The sequence below is a fragment of the Pempheris klunzingeri genome, chromosome 7, assembly GCF_042242105.1.
Source record: "Pempheris klunzingeri isolate RE-2024b chromosome 7, fPemKlu1.hap1, whole genome shotgun sequence".
NCBI lineage: Eukaryota > Metazoa > Chordata > Actinopteri > Acropomatiformes > Pempheridae > Pempheris > Pempheris klunzingeri.
In genome coordinates, this window is record NC_092018.1 from 26737029 (window position 1) to 26749433 (window position 12405).

General features: G+C 44.7%; 1 protein-coding gene across 1 annotated transcript; it reads left to right on the top strand.

The window, feature by feature from the left end:
* Nucleotides 1-8811: 8811 nt before the first annotated feature.
* Nucleotides 8812-11095, top strand: npy8br (neuropeptide Y receptor Y8b). The gene has a single exon (XM_070833930.1). The coding sequence runs from the start codon at nt 8908-8910 to the stop codon at nt 10009-10011; it is 1104 nt and encodes a 367-aa protein (XP_070690031.1). The 5' UTR covers nt 8812-8907; the 3' UTR covers nt 10012-11095.
* The last annotated feature ends 1310 nt before the right edge of the window (nt 11096-12405 follow it).

The window sequence follows — 12405 nt, forward strand, 5'->3', positions numbered from 1 at the left end:
GGAGTAAGGCAGAATCTATCAGCAGGGTGTGTGTCGAAATTCAGAAGTGGAAAGTTCCTAAAGAAATAGTTGCAGTGTGAAATGAACTGTGACTCCTGTATTAGAAACACCGTCTGCTCTGCGATTCATAAGTTGAATGGATGGTTGTGAAGTGACTGAGGGGCAGCCTTGGCAGGTGCAATTTTGCCGTGGCGGGCTCGATGATTGTGAGGCGATCAATCAGTTTTCCTCTGCACCAAAATTCTGTAACACAACAACTTGCTGCCCTGCTGTTTGATGACGCCTGCCAGCCGTCTTGGTGCTGCAGCCGCTGGGTGATACATAATTCTCCTCAAATGATAAACAGTAGGGTGGGGGGGGGGTCATTTACATTGCCACAGGATTTGGACAGATCTGCCTCAGTGTATTTTGGTGTGATTATGAATCACTTTGTGAGAAATTGCAATGGCACGTCGCCAATACATTTTTTAGGTTGTGTAAGGAATCAGGACAATTATAATTACATGGGAAAACATTGACATTTACTGTTTGACCATAGTCAGCTAGAGTGGTGTCTCTTTCTTACTTGGGTTTGTCTCTCTCTGAGGTCAGAGTATGGGAAAAAGCTGGGAGATTTTCCTGCCTCACTGGGGAGCTAGAGAAAACAAGCCAACGCTGCTGAAATAAAGCATCAATTAAAGATGCGAGGACTGTCAGTTGGTGTTGATACAATGAAGACAACACAGAGCAAAATCGTCCGATTTCAATACGTTTCGTCCAGTTGTTCCACATGGTTGTCTTGTCTTCACTCATTTAAAGATGGTAAAAGGCTGGACGACGACTTGGACGTTAAACACAGAGGGTGGATCATCATTTCTTTTTCTCGCATGGCCCACACGTGCCATTTCCCAGTGGAAAGTGTTATACAAGACATCAAGCAGAGACTCGATAGCACCACATTGCTCGAGCGGACTCTGCTTTGACAGCTGCTCTCAAAGGAGAGGTTTGGTCTGCGTCATGTACAGTTTGCCCACACTGCTCATCGAATATGAGGTGGTGATGGAAATAGCTTTATGTCTCCGGTGTTACATGTGACAAATGATTCATTTACATTATGCTCGTGATCAGTATGAATTTCTGTGAGATTTCAGAAACATATCCCATTTACAGTAACCCTGGTAACTGCCACCCTCGCCAACACTTGCAATGGGGCCAAGTAAGATGGCACTGGTGGTGGATCAAATTTTGATTGGGATAAAGCTTAACAGTGGCCTGAGTGGGTGGTCATATTTGCCATGTGTCAGTGGATCCGGACCCGTATCAAAAGAGGCGTATGGGGGATCAATAGCAACTTGCTCTCCTCCCTTTATCGCATTATGCTGCCTCTAAAATTCGGTTTTCACCTCTTGCTAGTGGGATGAGGGCTATTTTAGGGTGTGACGTCCACCGTCTCATTGGCTGTGACAACATTAGTGTAAATCCAGAATCATATGCCGACACGAGGAACTCTGAGGGAAAAGCGAGGCAGCAAGAAAGAATTGTCTGCGCTGCACCCAGATGGGACGAGAGCTGAGTAGAATACTTATGTGGCTTTAGAAAGCAGGAGGGACATGCAGAACATTTATGTGAATTAAAGGAGGAGGGTCAGCAGGTCTAATGCACACTGGATTGATTCTGCCTTTCGGTCTGCTAATGCAATTGTTTTAATAAACCCCAATCCCAGTCTATTTCTCTCTCTCTCTCTCTCTCTAATGCTCTTTTCTATTTTATCTCCTTCAAATCAGTTTATTCCGCTACACTAAATTTAATTCTTGAAGTGGCACAAACCGAATTCAGTTTTTAGCTTCGTATTTCATTTCATACTTCGCAGACTTTATGGTACAAAGCTAGAAGACAACGTTTCCATTTTACTGGTGCCTTGGAAACCAATTAGGATTGAATGTGGACCAATATGGTGGCGATACTGGGTTTAAAGGAATAGTCTGACATTTTTGGAATCTACGCTTATTTGCTTTGTTGCAGATAAGAGGATTTATACTCTATGACAGTGGTATCAGTGTTTTCTCTCACTTTACAGAAACTGATTTTTGGCCACTTGGGGTCAACAGAAAAAACTGTGACCATCACTCTGACATATTATTGCCTTATTGGAAAAGATCTGGCTCTTCAGATGCTAATTGATTGGCTGTGCCACCAGCTAGTCATCAGTCTGGACATGTAGTGTGCAGTGGGATTTCAGACTTTTGTTTTGTTTTGTTGTTGAAAGCAGCTGCCTTTACCTTGCGAGGCAGCTGGATTTGCAAAATCACCATCACGCGAATATCCTTCCTGCCAGTTATGTGTTTGTCATGAACGATGCCCGACTGGCATCAGCAGCAGTGGCGGGTGTGACAAATCTTCTGGCACGTCAGGTTACAGCTGCCTACTGGACACAATAACGATCATTGACGGGAGTGGTGAGAATCAACCAAAGCAATTAGTTGCGGAAACATATAACAACAAGCTTAAAGATGACGGAAGCTCTGTAGACGGGAACTGCAGAGTTCAGTGAGAATTCTCTGTGGGTTCGTCACCCAGTGTATGAATTGTGTTTCTCTTTAATACCAGTATGTGCTGCTCCCAAAAGTCACATTTAAACAGAAGAGCATCAGGGTGAGCTTCTGTGTCAGATGCGATCTGTGGAACTGATGGGGGCTGTTTATCATCCCCATGTACCTGAGGCATTGTGGCATTTGTTCTTGGTTGGGGTTATTTAAAGCCTCTGGGGATTTATAGGGCTGTGTTGCAGTGATAGTGTCAAGGATCACTTCAGCCTGGTACTTGTAAAGGGCTGTAATACTGTAGGGGAGAGTGTCCTTTGTCCAATGAGCAGCTCCCTGCACACAACGCGTATGGATTTAGGGTTGCTATGAGAGGAGCTGAAGAGAAAAAAACAAGCCATGAGATCAATATGCATCCTGTGTTTGAAAAAAACATCATGCGCAATATCATTAATATGAAGCAGAATACAAAATGCATGCAACACACGTCACATAAAAACCATAAATCATACAAGCATTCACGGCCAAACAATCAAGTCAATGTCAGCATCACTTACAGCATGTTGCTCTCCACTTCTTTCAAACCTGCACGTATATATGCATAAGGATCCTTATCACTGCCTGTCATATGGGTATATTCATGCGTACTAATATATGAGTAGCACTATAAAGTGCTGGCACAGAATAACATCCCCTTGGCGTTAAGGTTATGGTTAGTGACTGTAAATCTTTTCAGTCTGATCTTTTTATACAGTAAACAGGAACGTGCAATAATCCCTGAATAAACAAACCTTGACTTCATTTTACACACAAAAAAAAAAAACACACAAATGTGGTAGCTGCTTCTAATCGACTGTACTGCTCACTGTAAGAACTCAGGAAACAGTTATTTTCTATCAGAACTCTTGAATGCTCGTATTTATCAATACTATTACGGTGAGATATCTTCTTTCTCTAATTACAGGACTGAGCTCTTGTCAAGTAGAATACCAACTACAGCACGTGGCCGGAGGAGCATCACGTTTTTAGCGAGCACAATTTACATGTTCAGCATGGATGTGATGTGAGTTTGTTCTACCTCTAGTTTTATTTTCTTTTTTATTTTGTTGTCATCTAGACCTTGCACAGGTTCAGACCCTTCCCAATAGAACTAATCCCCTTAAGAACAAAAAGAAAAACAGATTCTAGAAATGCTTCTGCTATATCTTCGCTTGTGCTACTCACAATCAATGTTAGATGCTAAACAGGCTTTTTTTTTTTACACTCCTGACTCTAATCCACTCTTTTCCAACTTTAGCAGTCGGCCCTCATTTCTTTAAACGAAGAGCGTGTTGAATCAAAGCACTGCTGTGTGTTTGAGCTCAAATAAGGGCATACCGTGTGACTGGTCTTTCACAACATAAAGGCCCCTTGCACAGCGGCAGGGTGCCAGCTCACCTCCTGGACAGTGATGAGCAAGGCAGCAAACTGGGCGCTGCTCGGTGCACCATCCCATAAGGTAGGGCCGTTGCTCTGGCAGAATGCACGTGTACAGATCCCGTTTGTGCATGCGTGCATTTCAAGGCTGTGTGTGTGCACCAACAGCAGCATGTGTGCATTTCAAGGCTGTGTGTGTGCACCAACAGCAGTGGGAGAAAACTGAATTTCCCCTGGTGGGATCTTCGTCTTCTTCTTTCACAAATTATTTTTTTACATTAAGAGTCACAAAGCCGCAACATAACATGGTTTTCTTATATGTGCTGTTGTCTTCTTGTTCTTTCTTTCTTTTAAAACAGGGCTGAACAAAATGTGAAGTTACGGAGAGCCACCAGAATCTATTTTAAAGCCTTACTGCACAGCAGAAGATATTAAAGGTCTGTTGAACGTTTTTTTCTTGTCGATGCAAATATATCACAGAAAAAGGAGGCTTCATGCTCAAAAATACTGAGAAGAATTCACACTAGAAAAAAATTAAACATGGGAGCTACAGCTGGGGAACAATTCCTTGTTAATGAGGCACGATGCTATATTGATTTACACTGGCAGTGATTCGTAAAACTATCAACAATTTTCCCACAAGAACCACGTACAAATGCTTTGTGTGGTGCAAGTCTCTCTCCGTATCCAAATATGGACATATAGTTGAAATCAAAGTTGAGTTATGTTTTGTGTAAATGGACACAGGATGGGAGTCTAAACAGTGGATAGAGTGTACCAAATAAGACAAGCATTCAAAGAGCAATCAAATATTTCACGTGACAGCGAGATAATGTTTCAAAAATATTTGGAACACGTTATCTGTTCTTCTTCTTCTTCTACCTTATCACCTAAGATGAAGTAAAACGCAACTTCATCCTGTTTGCTCTGTGACTGAAATGTTGGTTTTAGAAACCACGTGCTGTTCCATTGGAGATATTCTTCCTTTCCAGATTGCAGAGTCTACTCGCCACTTGTCACTGTGTGCTGAGCTTCCTTGAGCATGTCAACGTGTCACTTATGGCGAACAAATAAACTGGTGGACACACTGTCAAAAAAAACCAACCCAAAAACCCATTTCATGTCACTATAGAGCTCCTTCAAAAAGATGCTTTCTCTTTTCCTTCCATCAAACAACGCCAGTTGAAAGAAAAATCAAAATATGACTGACAGTAATGGAGACTGCACAAGGGGAGAGGTACTGCAGCCACTCCATGTCTCAATATATTGAATAGTTGCTCATTAAACGCCAAAAAATCCTGTCCTGCGGTCCCGTTCACCCCGTCTTTGTCAGCATTTTCTACGGAAAAATATGTGCATTGATTAATTGTCTTGAGTGACTTGACTCTCTGTGTCAAGTAAACACCCACATAGCTGTTGTTGTTGGTGGCAAGTAATTTCACCATTCTGCCTCTCAGACAAACAGCTATTACTGTTCTCTCATACAGCCTGCACTTGAAACAGGAGTGTGTGGGGACAGTGTGAAGAAGCAGTTAACAATCTGTTGCACAAGCAAGAGAGGTGCAAAACATGGGTTTAAAATAGTTCTAGGTGCTATCTGTGGAGGGATCTGGACGAGGAGTTTGGTCTTGGTGGCGTGCAGAAGGTGCGTGCTGCAGGTGCAGAGAACACGGTGCCTCTGTGGTCAGTTTTGGGTATGAACTGCGTGTAGGTGAACTGGCCAGAGACATTTCATGGTTAACACACAGAGAAGTCAGTTTATTACCTTGCTGGAGAACATAGACATATCACCAGATGTCCATCAGTATCCATCAATATTCATTATTGAATTCTGGCTGCAGAAAATGATTTCTGCGTCATAGTGTTTTGAGTGACACGACACATGAAATGGGAGCACAGGAAGATGTATGCCCTCCGTAACTGACACTGTGTTTTTTTTTTTTTACCTCTTTAACAAACACACTGGTGGTGAGAGCTTTGCACCCACAGACTCTCACAGGAGGTGAAAGCTGAACAAAATCTGCATCTGAATTTCTCTGAGCAGCATTGTTTCTGTGCACCCACAGCGAACGGCAGCCACCTCACTCAGTGTGGAGAGAGAACACACTATGATAAATCTCACAGACATGATCCTCTACTGTACAGCAGAGGATTTTGCACCACAAGCACATATCAGTATTACATTACAGTGATATTACAATGATTTCTCATATAGATGAAACTTGCCTCATTATGTGAAGGCTCATCAAGAGACCAAATTAATCATCCAATGTCACTAATACATTTGGGTGAAACAAACCATGCAGATTTCAAAATAACTCAAATTTCCCCATTGTGCCCCCGTGTGGGCGCGTGCCCGCGCGCGCGTGTAGCCTCCATGCGTCCGCGCGTGCGAGCCACGCAGAGTTTATTATGTAACACGTTCCCAATCACACCCCAGCCCGAGTGTGAGGCACAAGGTCGCTTTAAGAGATATCTCAGCTCCTATCAGGGATCCCGGCAGGACGCCTCCTACCTCCTCCTCCACCAAAAAACTCTGGCGGCGCCTCACCTGATGCAGAGCGGCGCTCGGAGCCCGACAGGGAGGAGAGTTTCGGTAAGAAACTGTGACAGCTGGTTAAAATGGCTAGTTTGCTTGTTCGTTACTCTTTTTGGGGGGTTGGAGGTTATCTGAAAGTAAGAAATGATATTTTCCTGTAGATTTGTTTATTATGAATATTATTATTATTATCATTTGTGTTATTATTACATGCAAAGCTGTGATGAAATGTCTTTATAGGTGTGAGTTTTAATAATCTTCTCTCACGGGCTGGGATTTAGAATTTCCTGAGCTCTCGAGCTGATGGGATTCATAGTTTTCCTCTTACTTCCCACAGCCCAGACTCGCCCCAGGCTCAGGAAAAGTGTAAGTAGCGCTGTTAAGTGGACGTTTTAAGCAGGTCTTGAGGTGGAAACGTGTGACACCCCCCCCTCACCCCTCACCCCTCCCCAGACAGGAGAGCAGCGGGCACACGCGGTGGTCCACCGGAGGACGGAGGAGTCTCCTCCACCTGTCCGGTGTCCGCCTCAGTGCGAGCGCGCACACAGCTGCAGACAGCCGGTGGATCCGGGACAGCTGCTGGGAGCGGGGGTAGGACGCACGCACGCACACACACACACACACACACACACACACACACACACACTTTCCATCCCTTCATGTGCTTTTCATCCGCCGGTGCGTGATGTCTATAATCATTCTTGCATGAGCGAATCTGGACTTGTGGCTGTTTTATGTCATGTCAAAGTGGTTTAGTGACATCTCCCCATCAGCTATGACTTCTTTGCCCAGTCGTTCCTGCTGGGACATCACTGTTCCTCTCATATATTTTTTTCTAAATTTCTCTGCAGGATATTTCTTTGTGTGTAATCTGCAGACAATCCTCATAACTGATAATGAAGAACCTGACAAATATTCACATATTTCCTTGTTGCGTCCCCCCAGACTGTCCTTTACCGACACACACAAGCAATGCATCACTTTAAGTGGCCAAAGTCTGCCATAAATGATCAGCGTCAAGGCTGTAGCACGGGTGTGATGGGGGGTCACATACCCGGAAATATAGTCAGGTTGACATCGAGAAGGGGGGGATTCATTATCCAGACTTGTACCACAGAAGAACTCAAGAGGTATTACCGTCCTTGGCTTCAGGTACAAGTGTACTCGTTATGAATACTCCGGCTTTGTTTGTAATCGGCACAGATGAAGGACCACATTATATGAGGACTTTTCTGCTCATAAATAGAGACAGCCACAAGCAATTATTGTCCCACCTGTCAACATTTATCATTGTTAAGGCGTCCTCAATTAAAAATGATAAATCCTCTAAATCCTGTAGATATCATTCTGTTAGCATTGCCGGGCAGCAAAACTAATTTCTGGGGAATACGGCCGTGGGCAAAACATCTCTCTTAATCAGCAGTGTTTTCACTGCTGCACGCACACACACACACAGAAATATGAGCACATGCACACATCCACACACACTATTGTGATGATCTTGTTGTAACGAAATTGCACTTCAGTTCTCTTTTCTAGTACATTAATTTGTTGGAGATTGTGAGGACCACATGAGCTTTACAATCCGAGAAGCTATTGTGAATGCTCAGTGACAATGAGAGGTATCTGTTCCTTTAACCGAATCAGTTCCCGCTGTCAGAAGGGGGAGAAAACAGTGAGAGGGGATGATTGTCTCCGAAGGAGCGGTCATTATCACCGTTATTGTGATGGAAATTTAAATCAGCACGCCGTTACAGCGATGCCACGAAGTCTGGATCTGTGCTGTTTCCTTGATGATATGCCATCAGCGCGTCATTTATTCTTATAGCCGGTCCTCTGGGAGACAGAAAATCTGCGCTCTGCCAAGACCCTCATGATATCTGCATACCAACATTAATTATTCCTCTCATAGGTTCTGTTTTTGTAATACTGAATTCACTGCAAATGTGTAAAATGAAGGTCAAACTGGCACAGTAAAAACATCTCAGCGCCAAAAAGACACTTGTGGAATTACAGAGTCTAAAACCTGTCCGCCAGCAAGAGAATCACTTTCTGCTGCATATCCTCATTTCAAAGAAGTCTAATGTCTAACAGTCTAATGATGAAATGAGCTTTTTCAGCAAGCAATTTCTTTTCATGCTGCAGTTTTTATGGGAGCTACGTTTCACTTTGAGTGATAAACTAACCTCTTAATTTATCAAGAGTTCATAGCTTTAAAAAGAAACTTTTCATGACCGGATATTTGTTTATGGTTGCTGATTTCTGTTTCATTTTTGTTCTCCAGGCAGCACACGAAGACTTCTGCACAGACCAAGGATGATGGAAAGCCGTAAAAAAATGCAAATATTTTTCATGAAGTAATTACAGCAGGTGTGACACGACAAATTAGTTCAGTTAGTTCCCGCCTTGTGAAGTGAGGCCAGGAAAACTGCCATGGAGCTGCAGCACAGCACCAATCACAATTTGGCCTTGTGGAAAGACAGACCGTGGGATTTCCCCGAGGATTGCTCCCTGTCCGTGAGTGGCACCACTTTTCTCATCGTTGCTTACAGTACGGTTATGGCCGTGGGTCTCATTGGGAACTCTTGCCTGGTGTATGTCATCACAAGGCATAAGGAGATGCGCAACGTCACCAACATCTTCATCGCCAACCTGTCCTGCTCCGACATCCTCATGTGCATTGTCTGCCTGCCGGTCACTATCATCTACACCCTGATGGACCGCTGGATCCTAGGAGACGCCCTGTGTAAGCTCACGCCCTTCATCCAGTGTATTTCAGTTACCGTTTCCATCTTCTCCCTCGTCCTCATCGCCATGGAGCGCTACCAGCTCATTGTCCACCCGACCGGATGGAAGCCTGTGGTGTGCCAGTCCTACTTGGCCGTGGCTGTCACCTGGATCGTGGCCTGCCTGATCTCCGTGCCTTTCCTCTCGTACAGCGTGCTCACCTTGCCTTTCCAGAACATGAGCATCCCCCTCCCGGTCAGCGACCACCTTGTTTGTATGGAGCGGTGGCCATCGGTTCAAGAGCGGCGGGCTTACACCACCTCCCTGCTCATCTTCCAGTACTTCCTTCCTCTCACCCTCATCATGGTATGCTACCTGCACATCTACCTGCGCCTCAGGAAGAGGAAGGACATGGTGGAGCGCGGCAGGAACGCCACTCAGAAGAAAAACAAGGGCTCCACGAGGATCAACGCCATGTTAATCTCCATAGTGGTGGCGTTTGCCCTCTCCTGGCTCCCTCTCAACGTCTTCAACACGGTGTTCGACTGGAACTACGAGGCCATGCCGTCCTGCGGCCTTGACATCATCTTCTCGTTCTGCCACCTCATGGCCATGGCCTCCACCTGCGTCAACCCCGTCATCTATGGTTTCCTCAACAGCAATTTCCAGAAACAGCTCAAGTCCACCCTGCTGCGCTGTCGCTGCTGGGGGGTGCCAGAGAGGTACGAGAGCGTCCCGCTCTCCACTGTCAGCACAGAGGTCACCAAGGGGTCGATCTTGAGTAATGGATCTATCAGCATCAATACTTAGATCCAAGCCTTTTCAGTCAAAGACAAAAACTAGTGGGGCCTCTTCCGCCCTCATTGTGTCATCCTTTGGAGCTTTTCGTGCTTCGCTGCATCCAAAAGCAAGGTTGACATTTACAAAGTTATAAACCTCACAATAGCAGTCCAGAGGAAGTCGACTGAAGACACTTAACCAGCATGGTGCGGTGCCCTCATTTCAATCTGAGTTCACACGGAAGAGGAAGTAGATAACAAACTCATGGTACAAAGGTTGGACAAGTTTAAGTACTGTAGGGCGGCTGAAGGCACTTTACATGAGCACTTTTGCTACTGTAGTCTGTACAGTCCACTCCCCATGTGCTGTGGGCACATGCGAATGAAGGGGCAGCATTTAGTCTGGTGTGCACCTGTCGTGTTTTCTCTCCGAAGCGCTGGGATCTATTCAATGAATATCAGTTTAAGTGAATATCAGCTGTTAAAGGTTTGCTTTTTCACTCTTTGACCTGCTGTAAATGTGAGACATGGAGCCACCCGAGAGTACTGAAAGGACAAAGAGGGTTCGGGGCCACTACAGATGTTCTTTTCAGTTTTGCTGTTTTATGTTAATAGTACCGATGAAAATATTAAGGGATTGTGAACTGTGATGTGTTAATGATTATGAGTAGCTTATTACATAACCGAAGGAGAGAACATTAGTGCATTGAATGTGTCTCCAGGCGTTCATACAGACGATTTACTTGCATCATCTTAATGCATTTCTTATTACCTAAAATCACCACAAACGATGTAATAATCTTTTACTGAGAACCTTGGCAAGAGCTATATACATTCCACGCTGTCTGCCAAGGTCTGCGCTCCAGTATATTGTGCGTGTGGGATGTTTTTTTTTTTTTCTCATAAATTGTGCCATACAATGACCATATATCAAGTGCCATAAAACAAAATAAAAGTGGCAGTGAAGGACTTTGCCAGAGCTGCTGTATATAACATTACTAAATACATGTATGGCCTGTAAAAGATGTGATGCAGTTATAGTTTATGGTGTGGTCGGGAATAAAGAGCACTGTGTAGCATAGCAGATATCTTCTAGGAAACCTGTTGTTAGTAACTTCTCTTTGTGGTATTGAACTGAATTAAAACAATTACTATTATCTTTAATGATAACGTCTATGTTGGTTTTGTTGAGTCACAATCTATAATCTATTTATCCTTTGTTTGTTTTTGCAAACTCGGTGTCTGCTTTGCTTTCTGAAACTGTCTCAAACACAAAAGATTTCTCGCTGTCACCTCAGAGGTCAGTTCACCCACTCTGCTCTCAGCTTAAACAGATAATCAGCTAGTTCCCTGTTAAGGTCAAAATGGTACAGTGACACCAGACCGCATTTCCACTTTAGGAAACAGTGTGGTGTGTGGGATCCTAATTCCTCCGAGATTCTAGCGCTGATGTGTGACACACGAGTCAGTCGGCACTTGCCGGTGTTGCAGCGCACACAGTGAAGCCTACCTCTAAACAGTCAATATTTTAAAATGTTTCTTTCGTTCTGAGGTCAAACCCAGTGTGCTGCGTCTGCGTGCATTATTCACGGAAAAGTCTGGGATCACAACACGTTTTCGATGGGCCTGTAGTGTTGAATTAATCAGTGTTGTGTTTGGTGCCTTAGATGTTAAACAGCGCGGGGAGGGGAAAACGCTGCTCAAAGCAGACTGTTGTTTCCACTTATCTATCTAAAAGAAGTACACGGACTAGGAGGAAGGAAGGGGGAGAGATGCTGCTGTCAGGGGCATTTAAGCTGTGAAGATGGCATCGGCAGGTCAAGTGTAGGATGTTTTTACACCTCGCAGAAAGCCAAACTTGCTTTCCACTCTGACAACATCTCACACAACCGGCCAAACTGTTCTCAGAGAGCAGTTAAGGGAGCTCCCAGAGGTCCTTGTCGACATAATTGGCCGTGTGCTTCTGCAGCCTTGGCCTGAGCTGACCTTTACAGGCCGCCGCAGCCACCACCCCCCCCCCTCTCTCCTGTACGTCCTTCCTCTCACCTTTCTTCCCCTCCAAAACACCACTGAATGGAACAGCAGCGTTCACTTAGTTTGGAAGAAAGGACCCAATATGCCAGAGGCGCTGCTGACGTCCCACAGCGACGCTGAAATGATGCCGTTTTACATTGTTACCCAAGTACCTGCTGAGGGGCTTTGGGAACAGTACTGCGCTATGAAATGAGGCTCAGCTGAAGGCAAACGCTTAATGAGTACACAGGGCCAGACTCCCCTTGTCAGTGGAGCAGCTCCAGAAAGATTAGCATCTTGGCTCTGTGCATTTTAATTTGCAGAGACTCTCATATAAGCACAGGAATCACAGGAACAACGTGAACTACATAGTTGGCTTGAGTATTCCTCAAGCTGTTGTTCTGAGCATTTT